The sequence below is a fragment of the Sorex fumeus genome, unplaced genomic scaffold, assembly GCF_029834395.1.
Source record: "Sorex fumeus unplaced genomic scaffold, SorFum_2.1 ptg000129l, whole genome shotgun sequence".
In the NCBI taxonomy this organism is placed as follows: Eukaryota; Metazoa; Chordata; class Mammalia; order Eulipotyphla; family Soricidae; genus Sorex; species Sorex fumeus.
Genome location: NW_026606186.1, coordinates 15010248 through 15033585, shown reverse-complemented (window position 1 = coordinate 15033585; position 23338 = coordinate 15010248). Strand labels below are relative to the sequence as shown.

The 23338-nt window shown below is 44.2% G+C and overlaps 1 protein-coding gene across 4 annotated transcripts in view; it reads right to left on the bottom strand.

Moving 5' to 3' along the window:
* ASTN2 (astrotactin 2) overlaps positions 1 to 23338 on the bottom strand; it is a 1072177-nt gene that overhangs the window by 225848 nt on the left and 822991 nt on the right. For all 4 annotated transcript variants that reach the window (XM_056138490.1, XM_056138491.1, XM_056138492.1 and 1 more), the window contains one exon: positions 202 to 467. In XM_056138490.1, the coding sequence (XP_055994465.1) occupies positions 202 to 467 (266 nt within the window). The remainder of the gene's footprint in view (positions 1 to 201; positions 468 to 23338) is intronic.

Below are 23338 nucleotides of genomic sequence, written 5' to 3'. Positions count from 1 at the left end.
TGTCACCACCGTTTAAGGATTGGTTGGTGATAGCAGTACTTTGTAAGCTTCAGAAACAGTAAAGAATCAACAACTGCTAATAGCACCCTGGTGACGCTGCTGATGATAGCCATCCAGATGGGCAGTGGGATCACAAGAACAGTGGTACAGAGGGTTGGTACTTAGACTTGACTCAGTGGTGATTAAGTCCTGGGAACTCACCTCCTTGGTGCCATTGTCTTGAATGAGGGTATAAAGTGGCACCACACGATTGATTTCCAGCAGCACTGGTGTGGGGCTCAGTTGTTCCTTGCCTGGCCGGCGGCAGAGGTGACAGGTGGATGGGCAGCGACCTTTCTCCTCGCAGCGGATCTCTACACCTGAGATGAGCTGGTCATCTGACAGCATCTGAGCCGTCAGCAGACCTGAGAGGTAGGTGATGAAGGGCATTGACTTGAGTTCTTTCTTGCTGCCCAACTCAGTGGTCTCTGCAAAGAGAGAGAAAAATCAGTGTTGTACAAAAGGTCAGATGCCAGAACCATAAAGAATCTTTTGTGCAAAAAAAAAAGAAAAAAAACTGGTAGCCTTTTGAAAGGGGGACTCGGAAAAGATGGTAGCAGGGTTTGTTCACAAACAGCAGCGATCTGAAGGCCTGGGAATCAGAATAATGTCTTCTTTCATTAGTTACAGTAAGGAGCCCCTCATTCTCTCTGGGCCTCACTTTCTCCACATTTAAAGCTAGTAGGCTTAATTGGAAGATGCTCCAAGGGCCTGGCAAGATAAAAATATTCATGGATATTCTCCCAACAAGAAATTCCTGTCTCCTATAAATTTGTACATATTCTAAATTTTAAAAAAAGTTCCCATCCTATATTTTTCATGATGTTGTCATGTACTATGGGAAACAAACTTTGTGGTAAAGTCCATTTCAGTCTAAAATCTCAATTCCACTTGATAATAGCTTGGCAATCTAGGTAAGGTCATTTAATGTCCAAGAGCTTGTAGTGATTATGTAAAACGAGTTTAGTGGTACAAGCTAAAATAGCTCTGAGAGGTAAATAGGAGGGCAGGAGGGAGACATATCTAAAAGAGAAGTTCCTTTTTCTTCTTGTGTTCCTATGTGTTCTTGTTCAAACTTTTTTCTATCCTTGTCTCTAGATGCATGCTGAATATGATTCACACATGCATCTTTCTGCATTGTCCCTCTTGGTCCATGGTCTTTCTCTTTTCTGCATCTTTGCTCACCCTCTCTTACTTCCTACCTCTGGCTTTCCAAATCTCACCCCCATAAAAAATCCATTCTATTACTATCTTTTCTAGATCTACCCTTATTGCCTCAGTCCTTCTATGAATATGTACTTCTTCAAAAACTAATTAGCATTTTATTGATAATAAAATAACGTTTTTTGGGTTTGGGGCCACATCCAGTGATACTCAGGGGTTACTTCTGCTCTATGTTCAGGGATCACTCTTGGCAGTGCTCAGAGGACCATATGGGATGCTGGGGATCAAACTTAGGTTGGCCACATGCAAAACAAGTACCCAACCCACTGTACTATCTCTCCTACTCCTAAAATAACCTCTTAAGGACATTTTCTTGGCCCGCTGTTCTGCTAAATTCTTAAATCACACAGCTGGCACTTGGAAATCAGGCTCTTCTTTATCCATCACTTTGGAGAGTCTAAAGATGCTCTTGAAATTTCATCCAAGGGAGGTTATTATAAAATACTGGCTGGTGAGAATGATGTCCATGATTCTCTAGGGATTTTAGGGACCTCAGAAGCTGCTTCCAGAGTGGAAGAAGGAAAGTGAACAGGTAGAAATCCAAAACTGCATCAAAGTTTCAAACAGAGCATAGTCACTGGTCTCTCTTTTACAAACTGACCTCCTGTATGGGGTTTCATAGAGAGAAAAGCTGAGGACTGCATCAAAGACACAACAAAGCAAGTGATGTACCCAAACCAGAGGGTTCTGCATATATCCCAACTGAAATCAATGGCGTGCTCATACTTGTGCAATGGATGGACTAGTATTCTGTGCTCAGTGGCAGAGCTGAGCCCAGATAGTAGCTTCTTCCAAGTCCGGTGAAGTTAAGGCAAGCTCCTGCCTCTGTGGAAACTGGGGCCCTGGACACCGAGGCCTGGGAGAGAATGGAGGTTTGTCTCCTGCTCTTGCTCTCAGCTTGCAGTGACATGCAGCTGATCTGGAAATGGGCTTGCCAATTAGAAATACAAATAAACGCAGCCTTCATTCATTACTCTCTGGGCCCTCGGGCCTGGGATCTGGGCTCCACCTTTTCTGTCTGGCTGTCAGCAAGTGCTTATGAGCATCAGATCAAAGGCTCCGGGGGAGGAAGACAAGGCGAATTCCAGCTAACCAATCCTTCAGAGGGATTAAAGAAGGGTAGTTACTAAGATAAACAAAACAAAGCTGTGAAGAAGGCATCTCGGCAGCTGGGGAGACGGAGACAGTCTTATATACAGACACGTCAGGAGAAGATGATGATGGTCTTGGGAAGGGCAGGCCAGAGGGAGGGTTTTAGAGAAGGGTGACTTCAAACTTGGGAGTCAATAACCCGTCAGGAGAGAAGGTCAGTGCTGTGAGGACACTGGGGAGCAGTCAGCCCACATGATGACCTCAAAGGTCAGAAAAGCATGGTCCTTGGGTCAAAACCAGCCCTCTGCTTATTTTTGTAAATAAAGTTTTATTGGAACACAGGCACCCTCGTGCATTTGTGCATTTCTTTTGGCTATTCTGGCAGAATTAAATCGTTGAAACCAAAGCAGTCTACAAAACCTAAACTATTTGCCATCAAAAATGTTTGAAAACCTTGGATGACAGATGAGAAAACTGAGCTTTGGAGAGGATCTACCCAGAGTCACACAGAAATTGGACAATAAGACAAACTCATGAAAGTAAAAATACGGGAGTTAGTTCATTGATATGCATGGGTTATGAAATCATTGAAGAGAAAAATAAATGTGAAGCATCTTTTTTTTTCTGAAAGCTATTGTTGGAACATAAAAAAAAATCCCCCATCCCTCTATGTGTTTCTGAGGCTAGATGAATAAACAAGTTAACATCAGAGAGATTATTAGAACAAGACCAAATTTGATAAAGGAAGTACGCGGAATTTACATCGTGGTAAATCCCCATGTTAATGGGCAAAGCAGGAGATCAGATCCAGAGTTAAGAAGAGGGGGTTTCAAAAGACAAGGAGTTTCTGACTTCATATGGGAAAACAAGCCACTGGATGATTGCCTTGCCTTCAGGTTAAGTTTTTTCAATATAAAGGTGTTTTCTGGAGGTATCACTGAATCTAAACAATATGCATTCTTTAAGTAATGGTAATAGATTCTCTGGAGGCTCCTGGGGCACCAATGGCATCATTTCCCCAAACTAGGTATACGTATTAGAAAAAAGCCTCCTCTGGACATTTTGAGAAAACTATCAATCCACTTACAGGTAAAAGGATGGATTCCACACCACCTTTCAAAGACAATGGGGAAGGGCAGGGGAAACCCACTTTGCAAAATGCCGATCTAATGCAAGCTTCTTATTCTTTTTTCTTTTTTTTTCTTTTTGGGTCACACCCAGCAATGCACAGGGGTTATTCCTGGCTCTGCACTCAGGAATTACTCCTGGTGGTGCTCAGGGGACTATATGGGATGCTGGGAATCAAACCCAGGTTGGCCACATGCAAGGCAAGTGCCCTACCTGCTGTGCTATTGCTCCAGCCCCAAACTTCTCATTCTTAAACAGAGAATAAGAGTATCCCAGAAGAATAAAAATTACTTTTCAATCTCATGTGGTAACCTAGTGACCCTTTCCATGCAGGGCTCCAGCCTTCTGTTGACCAATTCGCTGCTTACACTACTGCATCTTTCTTGAATTTTAAAACACACATGAACTTCCCTTCACAACACCTTACCATATGTACTTGATTTAATTGGCCGAGAACAGAACATTCTGCAGAGAGTAAAAATTCCCTTGATCCAACAAACATATATCCATCTGCCGTTTGTTAAAGGTATTTGACAACCTCAAAAAGCCATAGATCTTTGCTGGCCTGCTTTGTCCAATAAATCTTCAGCCCTGTTAATCTCTCAGTCCAACAGAACAAGTTGACAACTTCCCTGCAGGAGTAGTATAGTATTCACAGCTGGATTTCTGGGCTGGCTGAACAAAAGTAGCGGGGAGGGTCTCCTCTGGCTCTTCAGTTAACAATCCAGGAGCCCAGAACCAACTAGGAAGGGACCAAGATCTCTGTCTCATACAGATGTACTAGCTAAGATACTTTCCATAGAAGTTGAAACATCCCTCAACGAGGATCTAGTGGGGAGTCACAAAAGGCAAAAATCATTAGCCATGCCATTACATATAAATCTGTAGACATTATAGTTGTGAAAGCTAATTGTTTTGATCCAATCTCACTCTGTGGCTAAAGTCCTCTTTCCAAATGGTAAATATTATATTCTTCTCCTGCTGAAAACTCTTCTACGGCACTTTTCTTATTTTAGAGTGAAGACCAAAGTTCTCAGGAAAGAGGCATATGGTTAAGGTGGGGTCTAGACAAACCATTTGCCTTGCCAGTCTGGTTTCTTATCCTAATTTTCCTACTTTCAGCCACAGTGACCTTTAAGTTCCCTGCATACACCCATGGCTTTCTCTCTATCTTGGCTCAGCCTCTTTCTGAAAAAAAAAAAAAAATTCCCCCATCCCATCCATAGCCACTGCCTTCCCCTGTCTAACTCCTATTCCTCCTAGCAAATCTTAGTCCAGTGCCAATTCCTTAGCAAAACTGTCTCCAGCCTCCATCCCCAGGTCACCACCCTTCTGCACTGGTGTTCCACAGGACACAACCTCACAGTATCATACTCTGTTCTACAGAAATAGAACACCCACTGTCCACGCCTGCTAATGCTCTATGAGGGCAGAGACACACAACTGATTTGATGATTCCCACTATCTACTTAATACCATGACTAAGTACGGGAGGTGCACAATAACATTTTACATCAATATTTGTTGAGTAAATATTTATATGTTCTGATTATTGAGTTACCAGATCAACAGGATCCAACAAATAGCTATTTTATCCACCTTGTTTTACTGTTAAATGGATAGTTAGGTCCCTAATTCCCATCACCATGACAATGATTAATCTGAGGGTCAAGAGACATGAGGTTGTTCACTGACAATCAATGGATGGCTTGCCATTGAGGGACTCCCTCTTCTGAGAGTAAGAGTTAACTCCTCTGCTGAGAGGTTGGCAGAGAATAGGCTGATGGCTGTAGTGGTGGGTCCTAACTCCTCTGTGTTCTCAGAGTGCCAGTGGCGGATGTGGAGACGGCCATGGTGCTTGGTGGAAACAGCCTGTTGTTAACCAGTCTGGAGAGAAAGAACATTTTGGAAGAGACTTCTCCCTCTGTTCACATTTCCCATCCCTCTGCACAATGCTTCCCAAATAGGATCATGTCTCGTTTCAAGCCCAATTCAGTTCCAATGACACTACAACCCATTCATTTGAGAATCAGCCAACTGAACTCTCTTTTTTCTCCTCCCAAATTCCTGTTGGCTATTATTTTGTTACCACCAAAAACAGAAAGAAAAGAAAAAGAAAAAGAAAGAAAAAAAAAACCTCAGCCACAGCTGAAGTGACAACTCCTGGTTGGGAGGCAGCCCAGTGCTTTTCAGCAGGAGGGGACAGCACCACTTGCTCCCACCCAGAAAGCAAAACAAAAGCATCCGAGCGGAGGCTTCTGGGGAAGCCTGTGTGGCACTGACACTGCTCATTCTGTGCATGGGCCAGAGACAGGGCACTGTCGCCAGGCTCCCGACACCAGCTTCCTTTGGCAAGAGGCTTGTACTTGAAACACAGAAGGACTCTGTGGGGACCCAAGAGGCTCAAAATAGGAAAGTTGAAGGTGGGGAAAAAAGAAGGTAAGACTTTTTATCTCCTTGATGGCAGTTCTAGCTGGCACTGGGAATGGCAGAGATGGGTGCTTTCTGAGGCAGGGGAACTACATCTGGTCAGAAAAAAAAAAAACCTCTTGGCCTCATGTCCAACTAAGGCACCTACACAGATCCTTAGCAGAGGCAGAAGAGTCCTCTCTTGGAGGCCATGGGCTAGGCCTGCCCTTGGGGAAGTTCTCCACCTAACCCAGTCCGGTGTCATCAGCACAGCCTTTGTAAACACCGGCCTGACCTCTCTGAGAGTTTCAGGGAGGAAAGATTAATGAAGGGCAAGACCCTCCATTAACATTAGTTGCTACTGATGCTGGGGTGGATAGAGCTACTCATGCTATTGTTGTTTCTGGATGTTCAAGTTGAAACATCTAGGAAGACACCAAGACAGCAAAGAAGCAAAACCCCAAAACTAGCAAGCGCACACACACACACACACACACACACACACACACACACACACACACCCTCACCCCCCCCCCCCCCACCGCCACTTGCAAGATTTACAAGGGAGATGAATGCAAACTGGCCTTGTAACTCTACAAAGCCAAGCCAGAACAGGCAAATAAAACATGGTTGGAGAGGAGACAGAAAGGATTTACGGGAGATTTACTTGGGAGAGAGCTATTACCTACTGTGGAGCATTCCAGTCTCCCCAGGTCGGACTCCAGGGGAAGCTACTGGCCTAATGGCACCACTTAGTGACAAAGACTTTTGAGAGACCCTCTGAAAGAGACTGCTGTTGTGTTCTCCAGATGACAGGGGGCAAGGGTCTTACTGCCACTAAAACCTAAGAATGCCAGGGGCTACCTAAGTACCATCCACACAAACCAGAGCCTGAGGGCGAAATGCTGGTATAGTTTCTCTGAGCCAGATGAGGGTTGCAGAGAAGAAAGGGTGGACAAGGAAGAGTTCTGACCTCTAGAACAGAGGGTGGCAAATGGCCAGTGATGGGTCCCCACACCGGTGTCAATCTCCTTGAGGTGAGCAGCTGGAGGAACAGAAAGTGCACTGGATGGGGGATGCTGGTGGGGGGATTGAAAGAAGCTGCAGTCAGAGAATGCTAAGGGAAGTCCCTGGCAAAGGGAATCACTGGAAATCTGGAGATCTACCAAAAAAAAAAGGAAAATCAAAACAAAACAAATGAAAAAAAACTCAAACCCTGTGAAATTGTGCCTACACCAAGAGATACAACAAACAAGGCATGATGTGTTGCTAGGAAGGAGAACATATCTCTGAAAGTTTACAGGAGAAGGAAAAGAGAGGGGACCAGGGAGGAAATAGGAGAGTGTTGTAGGGACTGAAGCCTAAAATGTAAAAAAAAAAAATCCTGTTGAGGCTTCTGTAGAACAGTGATCAAAGTTTCCACAGTGGGTCACTAATCCTTCCTCCTCCTTCATAAAAGAAAAAAAAAATGAAGGAAGGAAAAAAGGAAGATCCTTCTGGGCCTGATACAGTACTCAAAGGGTTGGAGCCCATGCTGTGGAAAAGGAAATTCCAGGTTTGATCATTGACATACCATGAATCTCTGGCACTGTCAGGTGTATCCCCCAAATAGATAAACAAACAAACAAAACCTTCTTAAAAGTAGGCAATAATAAAAAAAAGTAGGCAATAATCAACAAATAGATTGGTTAGATAGATGAACAGATAAGCAAGAAAGCAATCATAGTAAAGACTACTGAAACTTCAGGCACACACAATATTCAGGGTAGGAGAAAATAGTAAAAGTTAGTATGGGGGGCTGGAGCAATAGCACAATGGTTACGGCATTTGTCTTGCATGCAGCCAACCCAGATTCGGTTTCCAGCATTTCACATGGTTCCTCGAGCAGCGCCAGGAGTGATTCCTGAGTGCATGAACAAGGAGTAACCCCTGTGCATCACTGGGTGTGAACCAAAAAGAAAAAAAAAAGGAAAAAAAGTTGGTATGGACTACTCGTCTGATATAGGGTTGACATTAAAGATATATAAAGTACCAGTAGTACAAGAAAACAAATGGCACCATAAAAAAATGGGGGAAAGAGACAAACAGAAACTTCCTCAAAGAAGTTTGTATATATATATACAAAGTCCATAAGTATATGAAAATACTTGCTATCAGGGAAACGAAAACCAAAACAACAATGAGAAACTAGTTTCACACCAGAGACTCTAGCACATATTACAAGGAACAAAAACAATCAGTATTTGTGTGGATGTGGGGAGAAAGGAACACTCATTCACCACTGGTAGAAATATTGACTGGTCTAAAAATATGGAGACTTCTCTGAAAACTAGGAATTGAGTTTCCATATTACCTAGGAATTACCTAAGGACCCAAACACTCTATTCAGAAAAGGCATCAGGCTCCTATGTTTGTTGCAACACAATTCACAATAGCCCGAACCTGGAAACAACTCACATATCTAAGAACAGATGACTGAATAAATAAACCATGGTATATATACACAATGGAATACTAGCTAGATTTAAGAAATGATGAAGTCATGCAATTTTCTGATACTTGGATGGATCTGGAGAGTGCCACACTGAGTGAAGTTAGTCAGAGGAGGGGGATACACACAGAATGACCTCACTCGTATTGCAGGACAAAAAGAAAGAGTAGAAAAATAACAAATGCCAAAGGACAATCAGAACTGAGAACTGGTCTTTAGTAGGAAGCTTACCGCGGGGAAAAGCAATAAATGGAAGGAGATATTGGGACAATGGTGGAGGGAAGTGGGCATTCTTACGGGGAAGGCATGAAGATGAAATGTTTCAAGTATGACATAACAATTTTATTATGTCATACTTAAACATGGGCTGGAGCGATAGCACAGTGGTAGGGCGTTTGCCTTGCACACCAGCCAACATGGCTGGCCTGAGTTCGATTCCTCTGCCCCTCTTGGAGAGACCGGCAAGCTACCGAGAGTATCTCGCCTGCATGGCAGAGCCTGGCAAGCTACCCGTGATGTATTTGATATGCCAAACACAGTAACAACAAAGTCTCCAATGGAGATGTTACTGGGCCCACTCGAGGAAATACTTAAACATACATAAAACCCATAATAATTTTGTTAACCAGTGCCTAAATAAAATTAAAAATAAATAAAATGTATTTACCACACACATGCAAACATACATACATATACACATACAAATACACACACATACGCACATACATATATATACACACACACATAAGAGTTGGTGTAGAAGTAGGAGATGTGAGTTCTACCTTGTCTTATAGGGTAGCGACTAGTTACAGGAGACTGAGCACATGAAAATTGTGCTCACAATACCCAAAAGGAGAGAGAGAACACAGGGGATTGCCCTGCCACAGAGGCAGGGGGGATGGGGGGGATGGGGGTGGGGGGGATATTATCCATGGTGGTGGAAAATGGGCACTGGTGGAGGGATGGGTATCTGATCATTGTATAATCAAACCCAAGCACAAAAAATTGTAAATCTACAACTGTACCTCATGGTGTTTCACTAATAAAAATAAAAAAGAAATCAGCTAATCAGTGGCTGAATAAAGAGCAGTACTCCTACATTAAAAAAAAAAAAAGAAAATTGTGCTCAGTTGAGGGGATCTCTATGTATAATGCAAACTCCTGACCCCCAAAAGTTCATATACAAAAGAATGAATATCTCTCATTATTTTAACTTTACCATATTTATCTACATATTCAAGTGATAATTTCTGATTTAGTGGATTAAATCAAATATATCATTGAAGGTACTGGCAGAGGGACAAAGCCACGCGGGTTCCGGGGCCGAGACCTCCAAGCCTACTCGGATTGGAGTCGAGCATCTTCCACCCAGATCCTCCAAATTCCAGTAGGCGGGGGTCACACCCACCACCTGGCCCCCTGGCGCCGTGTAACCCCATCAGCGGCCAAGACTGAGAGACTATAAAATCCAGATCACGGACGAGAACAGTACAGTCTTCTGCCCCTGCGCCTGGGTGTTCCTTCCCAGGGCCCCTTTGAGGGGAGCGGGTTGAGCTTTCCTCCCTGCCCCAACCAGGGCTCCGGCAGCCGAAGACCTCCAGGACCAGCCACCACCATGCTGAGACCACTCTCCGCACACATGAAGGTACTGGCAGAGGGACAAAGCCACGCAGGTTCCGGGGCCGAGACCTCCAAGCCTACTCGGATTGGAGTCAAGCATCTTCCACCCAGATCCTCCAAATTCCAGTAGGCGGGGGTCACACCCACCACCTGGCCCCCTGGCACCGTGTAATCCCATCAGCGGCCAAGACTCAGAGACTATAAAATCCAGATCCCGGCCGTGCGACATCTTATCAGAACTTTTTTTTTATGACATCTTATTGTCTCATTCGTACTTTGGACAAACTTGCAGGCTATCGAATGTAGCCTGCCCACAGGGCAGAGTCTGGCAAACTTCCCGTGGCGTACCCAATATGCCAAATACCAGTAACAATGATGGGTCTCATTCTCCTAAAGAGCCTTGAATATAATCTCAGGGCTAGGATGAAAGAGACTTTACTGGGGCCTGCTCAAGGCAATCGACGAATAACAGGATGATGAAATGAAATGAAATGAAATATCATTGAAACTAAATATTGAAGGTCCAGGAAGAAGGTTCAGAGGGATGTAGTGCATGCTTTGCACAGGGAGGACTGGATTCGGTTCCCAGTATTAACTGGTCTCCTGTCCTTCACTGGGAGTCACCCTTAAGCAAAGAGCAGGCAAAAGCCCCTGTTCACCACCTAATGTGACCTCCCCCCATGTCCAAAAAATATATTCAGACATACATATATTCATACAAGTCTGTCAGAGCCAGAAAACAGAAAGCCAGAGAGAAAAGTACTAAGCTAAAATTAATCCCCTAATTATATTACCCCCTCCTTCCCTTACTTTGACTGTGGAAAGGGGGGGGGTATTATGAGGTAGAGAAAGAGAAGAACCCTCCCCCGCCCCGCCAACTCCCACTCTTTCTCTCTTTCAGAATACCCACTAGAGAAAGCAAGAAGTTATGATTTGTAGGATTTAGAGTCTTTTATCAGAATCTTGGACTAGGCATCCTAAATCCTGATTTGAATGTGTTAAACACTGGAATTCCTAAAGCACTATCTACTGAAAATGATAATGTATTAGGTGTGACTTTCTAAACTTTCATTTAGCTTTCTAAGCTGAAGAAGAATGTTCCAGTGAATAAAAAAAGTATGCCGGGTGGTGAACAGGAGCCATAGAACAGAGGGCAGGGTGATTGTCTTGTACATGCCCGACCCCGGTTGAATCACCAGTACCCCATATTTTCCCCTGAGTCTGCCAAGAGACTCCTGAGCGAACACTGTGGCTGTGGCCCAAAAATCAATATTAAAAATAAAAAAAATATGGGGCTGGAGCAATAGCACAGCGGGTAGGACATTTGCCTTGCATGCAGCTGACCCAGGTTCATTCCCAGCATCCCATATGGTCCCCCGAGCACCACCAGGAGTGATTCCTGAGTGCAAAGCCAGGAGTAACCCCTCAGCATTGCCAGGTGTGACCTAAAAAGCCAAAAAAAATTTTAAAAATATGGGGACTGTAACCAGTCATCTGTTCTTGGGCACTCAGGTTTGGAGAATGGGCACCGGTGGAGGGATGGGTACTCGATCATTGTATAACTGAAACCCAAGCACAAAAATTTGTAAGTCTCCAACTGTACCTCATGGTGTTTCACTAATAAAATTTTTTTTAAAAAAGGGGGGGGGACTAACTCACATAGATCCTTTGAGCATATCTAACATCATACACTAGGTGATTTTTCACATGATGTTGTCAAATAAACATCTCATAGCAGTAGTTACTGCTAAAATTTCAGTCAGTGTGATAATTGTATTAATGTCTGTTTCTCCCAATAAATTGCGTGTCCCATAAGAACAAAACCCTGGACAGTTATCAATGACTACTTGTGTTCTCCACACAGTGTTCACTGTCTGGTGTAGACACTTTGTAGGTGAACATATGAACAAAATAAGTACATAGTTGTGCTATTGATCCTTTATTCTTCTTTAATCTCCTCCATTCTTGTAACTCTTATCAGATTTCAAACTATCCCAGTTTAGCACCATTACCTCAAAGGCAGTTGGTCTTAACCTTATTTTTATGGAGCTTTGTTTTGTTACTTTTCTTATTTGGGGGTCATACCTGACTGTCTAGGGGGCTACTCCTGATCTTACACTCAGAGTCACTCCTGGCAGAACTCAGGGGACCACTGGGTGCTGGGGATCAAACCTACACTGCCTACCTGCAAAACATGTGCTCAGACTATTGATGATCACTTTCTCTCTCTGTCTCTTTCTCTGTCTCTGTCTCTCTGTCTCTCTCTGTGTCTCTGTCTCTGTTTCTCTCTCTTTCTCTTTCTCTCTCTCTGTACCCCAATACTCTCTTAACCTTGTTTTATGGATATTAAAGAGATAAGGAATTTGCACAAGGCTTCCCAGTTAGTGGATAGACTGGCTTTTCATACCTGTTTCCACTGTCCTTCCAATTGTCCATGTTTTCTTTTTCTTGATTTCCAGCATTAATTCTTTGTCCTGCACAGTGAGTCATTGCTATTGCAACAACTTGGACCTTCCCTGTTCCTGCCTCCCCCAGACAACACCCCCAGGCCTCCTGACCCCTTTGCGAGGCCTACAGGATCTCATGAGTAAAAGACATTTTAAAGGTCAGCAGTCAGAAATCCCATCTATTTTTTCCCCTTCACCACCAGATCATCTAGTTTTCTTTTGGACACTTCTAATAATGCATAACTCATGACCTGGCAGTCCTCCAGTTCCATTTGGTTGCTGCTCCGTTAAACCTAGACCAGCTTCCTGTCTGGAACCTGAATATCTCATCTTAAACATTAGTCCCAAAGAACAGTGTCCTTCATGCTATATAGAGGACCTGCGTGCAATGTTTGAGCTGACCCCAAAATGAGGTCACTTGAACAGCAACCAACACAGGACGTGAATGGATTCCCACAGTCAGAACCTTGAGGCATTCTTTTTGGTTTGTTTTGTCTTGGGGCCACACCCAGCAGTACTCAGGGCTTACTCCTGGCTCTCCGCTTAGGGAACAATCCTGGTGGGCCCGAGGGACTATGTGGGATGCAGGGGGTTAAACCCACACTGGCTGTGTGCAAGGCAAGCACCCTACCACTATACTATAACTCTAGCCCATGTGGGACATTCTTGATAAGGAGAATATGCCTGCGAATATGTGTGCATGCTCTGTGCATATTTAAGGAATGGAAGGTAAAAGAAGACAGGGGCTGGAGCAATAGTACAGTGGGTAGCGGGCTTGCCTCACATGTGGGCGACCAGGATTTGATCCCCAGTATCTCATATGGTCCCCCGAGTACCACCTGGAGTAATTCCAGAGTGCAGAGTCAGGAGTAACCCCTGAGCGTTACTGGGAGTGACCCAAAATCCCTCCCAAAAAAGTGAAGAAGACAAATCCTGTAGGAGCACTCCAATCTCATCAAATTGCAGTTTCTTCCCTGTAGCATTGTAGCACTGTCCTGCCATTGTTCATTGATTTGCTCAAGCGGGCACCAGTAAAGTCTCACAACAAATTGTGAGGCTTGTTGTTACTGTTTTTGGCATATTGAATACGTCACGGGGAGTTTGCCAGGGTTTGTCATGTGGGCAAGATACTCTTGGTAGCTTACTGGGCTCTCCAAGAGGGGCAGAGGAATCGAACCCAGGTCAGCCACGTGCATGGCAAACGCCCTACCCACTGCGCTATCATTCCAGCCCACAGTTTCTTCCCTAAACACACATATTTCAAAAGCCCTCTCAAGTATGGTGACTCGCTTGGGTTTGAATTCCATTTCTTCCATTCCCAGCTGTGCAGGCTTGGAAAAGCCTCTTCACCTTCCTGAAACTCTGTTTTCTCTATAAAATGTGGATAATGTTGATATGGCAATCTTAGATTACTCAGAGCATCAATGATAAATGGAACCCAAGGAAGAATCTACCAGTTCTAGGGGTCAAAAGCATCCTAAGAGGCTTCCTTTTCCAGCCCTTGGCTCTTCCCAGCATTCTTTAAAGCTTTGCACCTGTCTTACTCTATGCATCTTTCCATTGTAACTGCCTGGTGCTTCACCCACACCATCACGAAGCACTCCCCTGAACTCCTTGCTTCCTACCTGGTAGACAAAGGCTGAATTGAATGCTTAAAGCCCAAGCTATTGAGTCAGACTAATAGATTGCAAATCCTGAGCAAAGCACTTGGCCTCTCCAACCTCAGTTTCCTGTGTTAATCATTCTTCGTTGAATTATCCTGAGCACCTGAAAGGGAGACGCCAAACTCCTTTACACCCAAAATGCCCTGTGGGATTCAGTGACCCCCCTACAAAGTAGGGGTGGTTATTGCCTTTACCAGCAAGAGATGTAGGCTTTGAGAGACCCAGTGCACCTGACCAAATGATGATGCTTCTTAGGAAAGCATCCAAGTCTCTGAGGATGGGCAGATGGTGTGTGGTCCAGGAAGAGATCCTTGGATACTGGCCCATAGCCTATTGGTGGCTGATGTTGCTTATGTGTTTCACAAATTAGAATGTTAGTGTGTGTATGTGTGTGTATCTGATACACACACACACACACACACACACACATATACACTTGTATATGTTTTATGGGGCTGGGGGCTTGAACCATTCCCAACAGTACCTAGGGGTCACTCCTGGCAGTATGCCAGTGACTAGATACCATCAGTGCCAACTGATTAACCAGGGTTAATCATGCAAGGCAAATGCCTTAACCCCTCCTGTGCCAATTTCTCCCGCTTCAATTTTTTTTTACAAGGCAGAGGATGTTAGAGCACGGGTAGAGTTTGGAGCCACACCCCACGGTGCACAGGGCATACTTCTGGTGATGCTCAGGGGACCATGAAGTGTCAAGGTTGGCCATATGCAAGGCAAGTATATTAACCCCTCTTTTGTCTCTCTGACCCATCTGGCCCTATTTTTAAGTACTTAAAAATCCACATGGCTCTGTTGTGTACTTTCCCTGAAGAAAGTACAGGGCCCCTGCCCACCACAGTCTTCACCCCAAGCCGCTTCCTTGCAGTCAGTCAGTAAAAAGAGTTTAGTTTATTCCCACCTCATGAGGTGGGCCAGCCACGCGATTAAAAAGAAGGCCAAGTGTGATCGCTTGCTGCCCTCTAGTGCCGACCTAGGGTGATTGCTCTCAGGAAAAATCCGTTAAGTTATTCATAGTGCTGAGGAACAATTAGGGGGTGCAGAGCAACTGGAGGGCTGCTCAAGGCAGCCCCAGGGAAGGCAAGCGGGATTCTACACTAGAAAGTCAAATCCGATGATGACAAAGGCCCTGGACAAGGTTTAGGTTAGTTCAGAAAGACCAAATGAGTGCTAGATTTAGAAAGAGACATGGTGGCACAGGGTGAGCTGTGAAATTATGATTGGTGATTTGTCTCTGTCCCGGTGGGGTTTGTGGGCAGAAATGTGAGCGTGTGAGCGTGTGTGGTGTGTGTGTGTGTGTGTGTGTGTGTGTGGTTTGTGTGGTGTTTGTAGTGTGTGTGTTTGTGGGGTGTGTGTGTGTGTGTGTGTGTGTGTGTGTGTGTGTGTGATGTAGGAGGAAGAGCTGGAAGAGAAATAGTGAGAGAAACCTGGAGATAAGGCTTGGAGAGAAGAAATTATTGATGGGCCATCTTTTGGAAGGAAGGAGTTGGAAGGAAGTAGGAGATGAACTCACGGGGTGGGGTGGGAAGAATGTGACCTGAAATCTGGACCGTATTTGGTTTCCATTTCAGTATGATGAAAAGGATGTGTGCGACGTGGACCTCCATGCATAACAAGGCTGTGCTGTGGTGTCCAATGGGGATGAAGCAAGAGGTTGGGTGGCAGCTGGATCCACACTTTGTCCTGCTCCTCCATGGTGGTGCCCATAGGCTGAGGCTAGACAACAAGTGAAGGAGCTCTAATCCCTGTATCCTACAAAAGATGGCTCAGAGTTTGGCCAAGTCCCTTCCAGAGGTGCCAGGGGGAAATGTGACGTGTTGGAGAGCAAACCAGAGTTGCTCTCCAGCCCTTAGAGCCAACCCTCAGCCTGAGTTTCTGCTTTCTAATGTGGCTAACAAGACAAGGCTGCTGCTGGAATGTAACGTGATCGCTGGCCAGGGCCTGAGTGATAGTATAAACAGAGAGGGCACTCGCCTTGCAAGCCTTGCAAGCAGCAGACCCAGGCTTTATCCCCTAACATGGTGAGGAGTGATCTCTACGCACATAGCCAGGTGAGACCACAGAGCACTGCCAGGTGTGCCCTCAAACCAAAATAAATATAAAATGTCTGGCCACGCCTTCCCAAAATGTCAACTCCTGCCATCAATTGCATTATTATAACAATATAGTTTTTATTTGGAACAGGGGTCCTCCAAATGATGTTCGGGAGATTCAGGGACCTCACCAGGCAATTCTTTGTCATCCTGGCCAGAAATTCAGTAAAAAAAGGCCTGAGGATAGAGCATCCTTGGGCTTTGTGGTATGGATTCGACCTCAGGTAAGGCATGAACCTTTAAGCCCTCTATGCTAGCCCCTTCATTTGTAAAAGATGAAATAAGAACTTGAAAGAGAATAGAGGGGGAAAAAGCTCCTATTTCACGAACTTCTGTTCTCTGCCAAGAACAAGATTTTGTGAGCCTCATGAGCCCTCACATTATGACTTTTACAGTCAGCTTTGGGTCTGAGGCAGGAGGCTGACCATAACCTGGGACTGCTCTTGGGCACTCAGGTTGGACTCAGAGGCCCTGTCCTGAACAGACACTTTCCCAAGGAGGACACATGGATGGCCAACAGGCATATGGATAAAGTGCCCACCACTACTTGTGATTAGGAAAATATAACTCAAAACAACACTGAGATATCATCTCACACAAATGATAATGACACAGATCCAAAAGTGGAGACAGCCAGTGTTGGTGGGGTGTGTGAGAAGGGAACCCTCATCCACTGTTGGAGGGAATGTCATTCGATTCAGACTCTATGGAAAACAATATACAAATCTTTCAAAAATAGGAATATAACTAACATATGACCCAGCACTACTTTTTGGCATCTATTCCTCAAACTTAAAAATATTAATTTGATCGGACATAGGCATACCCATGTTTATTGTCACACTTAGAACAATAGCCAAGATAAGGACACAACCCAAACAACTACAGATGACGAGTGGATCAAGAAATTGTAATATATATATATGTATATATATAATGTAATACTATGCAGCATTAAGAAAGAACAAAAAACAAGCAATTTTCAGGGACATGGATGAAACTTGAGAATAATGTGCTGTGTGAAGTCAATCAGAAAGAAAGGGGCAAACAGCAAATGATCTCACCCATATGTGGAAACTACAGATACATAGCCAAGATAGCCGCAATGGGAAAATTGATCCACACAATTGAGTTGGTGGGGGAAGAGGTATGAAAGGGAGGACTATTGGGGTCCTTGGGAGAGGAAGGTGGGTAAACTGGTAATAGGTTTGGTGGTAGAACTGCGTATTGGAAACCACCAATAATAGTATTGTAAATCGTATAAACCTTAATCAATAAAAAAACTAGGTTCAAAGTCTAAGTCCTGTTTGGTGAAGCACAGAAGAATGAGTAAAGGGGGGAAGCTCCCTCCTCTGGAAGGTCCCATTCCTCCTTCTCCTTAAAAGCTCTGCTCAAGGACCTGGGGAGATCAACAAGCTGAGGACAGCTTTTACATGTAGGAGGTCAGGCTGTATGGTTTTTCAGCACTGCTAGGAGCTACACCCAAGCACAGAACTGGGAGTAGCTCCTCAGAGCCATTGGGTATGGCTGCCAGCACCCCAGTAAAAAAACAACAAACAACAGTAAAAAACACCCCTAAAAACTAAATAATAAAACCTTTGCTCAAGGGGCTTGGAAGATAGCTCAAACGACTTGAGTACATGTTCTGCATGCTGGAGTTTAGGATTCCCTAAGCACCCAGAGTAACCCACAAGTCCTACTGAGTGCGGCACAATAATCTATTCACCCTCTGATTCTCATCTACCCCCAAAACAACAGCAAACTCTTCAAAATGTTTCTCTTCTTGGGAACGGTTCCAAGATGAGCTCCTTCTCCTCCTCCTCCATTTTTCTCTTCTCCTTTCAGTACCATCTCAGGCAAGATGGACAATGATGGGATGCCCATTGGGAAACTAGAGGTCCCTCAAGTTCCTGGTGGCACAGTTACCTGGAGACTCTTGACCATTTGGACACAACCTTAAGGCATCCGGACAAGACACTCTGGAGCTTGGAAGAGACTTGTCAGGGTCACACATTCAGGAGGTTGTGACCTAAGATGGAAATCTGTGAGTGATATCAGGAAACACACTTCCATCTTAGGGGCCTTAAACTCCTGTTAAAAAGTCACTTAGGGTCACTAAATGAGATAATGTCCTGTAGAAGAGGTTCCAGATTGTGTTCTTAGTCTCAGGGGTGCTGCAGTTCACTGTGGTTAGGCCGTTAGGGAAAGGAAAGGAACTAATGAGATAGTGCAATCATTAAAAATAAAAATAGATGGGCCAGAGAGATTTTACAGGGGTTAAGGCACATGCCTTGCATGCAGCTGACCCAATACCATCTGTGGCACCAGATAGTCCCCAAAGTACATTAGGTATGGCCTGAGAGGATCCCAAGCACCACCGGGTGGTCTGAGTATCCCCACCACTGCTGGGTTTAAATAGCATCATACCCTCTGGTCCAAGTGTAGTGAGCTACTGGGGCTGGAGTACAGAGGGTAGGGCTTTTGCCTTGCATGCAACCAACTTCGGTGCAATTCCTGGCATCCCACAAGGTCTCCTGAGCACTGTCAGTAGTAATTCCTGAGTGCAGAGCCAGGATGTGATTCGTAAGCATCACCAAAAAGAGTGAAAAAAAAGAGTAGTGAGCTACTGGCCCAGGTCCAGTTGACTAAGAATCTCTGGGAAAGACCTGAGGATTTCCTGAGCCCCTCTTTGGGGGGTCTCCTCCTCCCCAAACTTAAAATAGTAATGAATTAAAAATAAAGATTTAAACCCATCAGGACCCCATATTTTAACATTGAGGAAGTCTTTAAACTCAATACCTAAAAGTAGTTTTAATTTTACAGATACACATTCCAGACCCAGTCAACAGCCTGAGATTAGCTTTGCCAACACTGTCTCAACTTGTTCTGAATAAATACTAACAACAATGACAGATAGTTTCACTTCTGTTTTTCAAAGATAAGGACATCATAGTTCCAAGAAGTGAAATCAGGGCCTGGGGAGGACCCGGAGGTTTCTGCTTTGACTTGTCTTACTTGTAAGCACTTTTCTACTCTCTTAAGCTGCCTCCAACCTGCTCTACCTTCAGGGAATCATGTCTGGGTGGCAATGCTTTCTGAAAACGGCATGGACAATTTCTGTTACTTCTGCCCATTACATCATAGAGATAATGAGTAAGACTCTTAAAATAAGACTCTGTGAACAAACACTAGGGAACTGGTTGAAACCCCATAGTGTACAGCCACCAGGGAAATTGTATACTGAAAAAGAAGTGAAGAACGTGAAGACCATCTTTGTATGTGATGTGGAATAACTACAAATATACCTTATTAAATGGGAAAAAAAGTGATCTGCAGAAATGGCATTGATAGTGTTTTGCATAGTTACAAATGCTTCACTTTTGGACCACTATTTCCACCTTTTTTTGTGGGGACGTCACACTCGGTGATGCACAGGGGTTACTCCTGGCTCATGTACTCAGGAATTACTCCTGGCAGTGCTCAGGGGACCATATGGGATGCTGGAAATCGAAACTGGATCGGCCGCGTGCAAGGCAAATGCCCTATCCACTGTGCTATCACTCCAGTCCTTCGGATCACTATTGATAAAATACATATAATACTGCTGCAGAGAGAGATAAAGGATTCCCGGTACCATATGCTGGAAAAGACATTGGAACATAAACCAGCTTGAAGGCATGAAGGCTGCTGAAATCAGGACCCATTTGAAGAGACTGGAAAACCATTAAGACACAGAATCCTAGGCCTTGCATATGGTGTTCCCCTAGGAGAAAAGGCACTAGAACAAAGACCAGGCTAAAAATATCAAAAGAAGATCATCAACAGCTTTAAGTTCTCCCTGCTCTTGGCAACTATCCTAGCAACAGACTTGTTGGTATTGGGGAGGGGAGGTATAGCAGTTTGAAAAAACTATATTTAAACTAACTTGGCTTAGAAGAAGGTGTGAATTGTGGGGAAGTTAGCCACATCTCTGCCTGATGTGTACACTTGCTTTATGGCGCGCACTCTCCATCTTGGGGATTCACTGCCACTCACTCAATTTGAGATGTTTTATTGACCCTCCCTGCTCTGCAGAAGCCCCCCCACCCCGGCTCCCGTGCTCTCTCTTGAATGGGAAACCCTCTTTCTCTCCTCTCATTTCCCCAATAACTGTTTCTTATTTCATGACTCATCTCCTTCCTGAAATTCTTCTCTGTGAGGGAAGGTGTTGTACCTGGAAAACCTGGGTGGAATTTAAAGGCTTTCCTTTCCTGCAATGAGAAGTTGCTCACTCCAGCCCTGGAACTCACCGGGGCTGCCTGAGAAATCCAGGTGGTGGGGATAATTTCGCACACTGTGTAGAACAAGTGTGACTTGGGTGTGGTTTGACAACTGCTCTGAGCAACTGGTGAGACCTAAGGTCCCTACCAAGCAGGTAGGTGCTCCTAGCAGACTTCCAGCTGTCCAAAAATTCCACAGGCATTTTCCTGGGGACAGAGGTAGATAGAGAGAAGAACTGTAGACATCCCTCTTGAAGTTGCCATCTCTCTCCTCCCCACTTCATCTAAGTCATCTGCAATAATATGTATCATACAGAAATAATATCATTTTTCACTAAGAATCACTGAAATCATTAACCAAAACTAATGAAAATGATTAGCTCCCTCTGGAGAATGAGGAAATATAATTCTGGGACAATACGGAAACTAAAGAGAGGATTTTTTGGTTGTATGTTTGGGGTGTGTGTGCGTGTGTGTGTGTGTGCGCGTGCGCGCACTAAGATTTCTAGCACAAAAGACCACTAATTTAAGTATAAAATAAAAAAAATTGAGAAAAATTAAGTGGAAAATATAAACCTAGGATCTCTCTCTCTCTCTCTCTCTCTCTCTCTCTCTCTCTCTCTCTCTCTCTTTCTCTCCCTCCCCTGCAGTAACAGTGGGCAGGGGGGATGGAACAGGACTCCCGGTGATGGGTGATGCTCAGGGGACCATGCAGTGCCAAGGATCAGCCCCAGAGTATGCATGCAAAGCATGTGCTCCCACCTTTTGAGTTATCTCCTGGCCCCTCATTTTTCTCTATTAAAAGAATAAACAGGCTGGAGAAAGAGCTCATAGAGCTTAAATGTGTCCCTTATGTGAGTTAGGCCCCAAATTTAATCCCCAGGAAAGGATGGTCCCCAGAGCAACTCTGGATGTGGCCATGGTGGCTCCAACAATCTCTGGGCCTAAATATTGAACTGAATATTGAAATAAATGGAGGCCCACCCTCCCAGTCCCTCAACATTTTGGAGGAGGCACCACAAAATTTCACAGTTCAATCTGCTGAAAAGGCTTAGGTGTAATAATAACTTATTTGTATTGTAATAAGTAACCCCTAACATCCAGACTCATTGTTTTAGATACCATTTCCTACAGAAAGATTCAAAGGATGAACAAACCACCGAATTGTCCCAGGTAATCATCTCTGGGATGAAAATTCTATGGCTTCTAGAAATGAGTGTGGGCATATTCCTCTCCCTTCCAGGAAGGTCCAGGAGTTTCTACATGCTATCATCTTGGACATAAATGACACAGTTTCACAGCTTCTGGAATAACCACACATCTCCTCCTCCAAATTTCACAGTACTCAGAGCCCTGAGCCCAGTAGGAGTGCAGCAGATTTGATGGGAAAGTTGCACAAAAGCCCACTAAGCTCAATGAGTAGAAATAATACCACAAAAGGCTTAACCAGCTCAGTAAATCTTCAGACAATGACTTTATGTAATACTGTTGTGAAATATAATAATTACCACAAACTGACTTTTGTTCATCAATTTTCTGATGGTTTCATTTGCCATTTTGTTATAACAAGCAATATGGGGTAAATTTGTTTGTGCCTGCTAAAAGGATAGGTTTGTGGGGTGGATGGGAACTAGGGACATTGGTGTTGGAACACTGAATACCCAAAACAACTTTATTATGAACAACTTTGTAAACCACAGCATTTAAATTGAAAAAAATTAATTTATATACTCTGGCTTACAAAGTTATTCATTATAAAGCTGTTTCAGGTATTCATTGTTCCAACACCAATCCCACGGTCAGAGTAACCCTTCCCTCCACCAATGTCCCTAGTTTTCCACCCACCCCACAAGCTTGTTCTTTTAGCTATAAGTGCTGGGGCCTTTTGAAATAGTCTAGTGGGGATATTTTTTTTATTTATTTATTTAAATTTGCAAAATCTTTTATTTATTTTTTTTTATTTTTAAATGAGTCACCATGAGATACAGTTACAGACCTACAAACTTTCGTGCTTACGTTTCACAAGGGTTACTCCTGGCTCTGCACTCAGGAATTACTCCTGGCAGTGCTCATATGAGGGGACCATATGAGATGCTAGAAACTGAACCCACGTTGGCCACATGCAAGGCAAATGTCTTACCAGCTGTGCTATCACTCCAGGCCCTAGAGGGAATATTTTAAATGGTTGGATCAGTGTTAGAGCACCTGAATCTACTGATATTCTAAAAGTAGCAGCACTGTCCTCCTGTTGTTCATCGATTTGCTCAAGCAGGCACCAGTAATGTCTCCATTGTGAGACTTGTTATTGTTTTTGGCATATAGAAAATGCCATGGGGAGCTTGCCAGGCTCTGCCTTGCAGGCGGGATACTCTCAGTAGCTTGCTGGGCTCTCCAAGAGGGACGGAGGAATCGAACCTGGGTCGGCTGCATGCAAGGCAAACACCCTACCCACTGTGCTATCAAAAGTATCAATAAAAGTAACACAACCAGACAGGGGTGCCCTTGGCATAAACTCTAAATAAAATGCAAGACACAGTTGACTACTTCTATTTCAAGCTGAGGTTTCTTGGGTCCATGTATGGAATTCAAGGGTCTATGACCCACGAAAAATACAACTTGATTTTCAGCATCCTTTGAAGGCACACTTTCATTTCCTAAAATTATGAATGCAAAAAACCGTCGATTGAATATGATGTGGTCTATTTCGTTGTGGAATCGTCCACCGGGAGACTCCCATGTCCATCGTTTAGATTCTGCCTTCTGGAACTGTGAGTTACCATGAATGGTCTTGGTCGACATGATGAACTCAGACAGTCTCTCACCCTGTTCGTTCCATTCTAGGCCATGGGTTCCGATG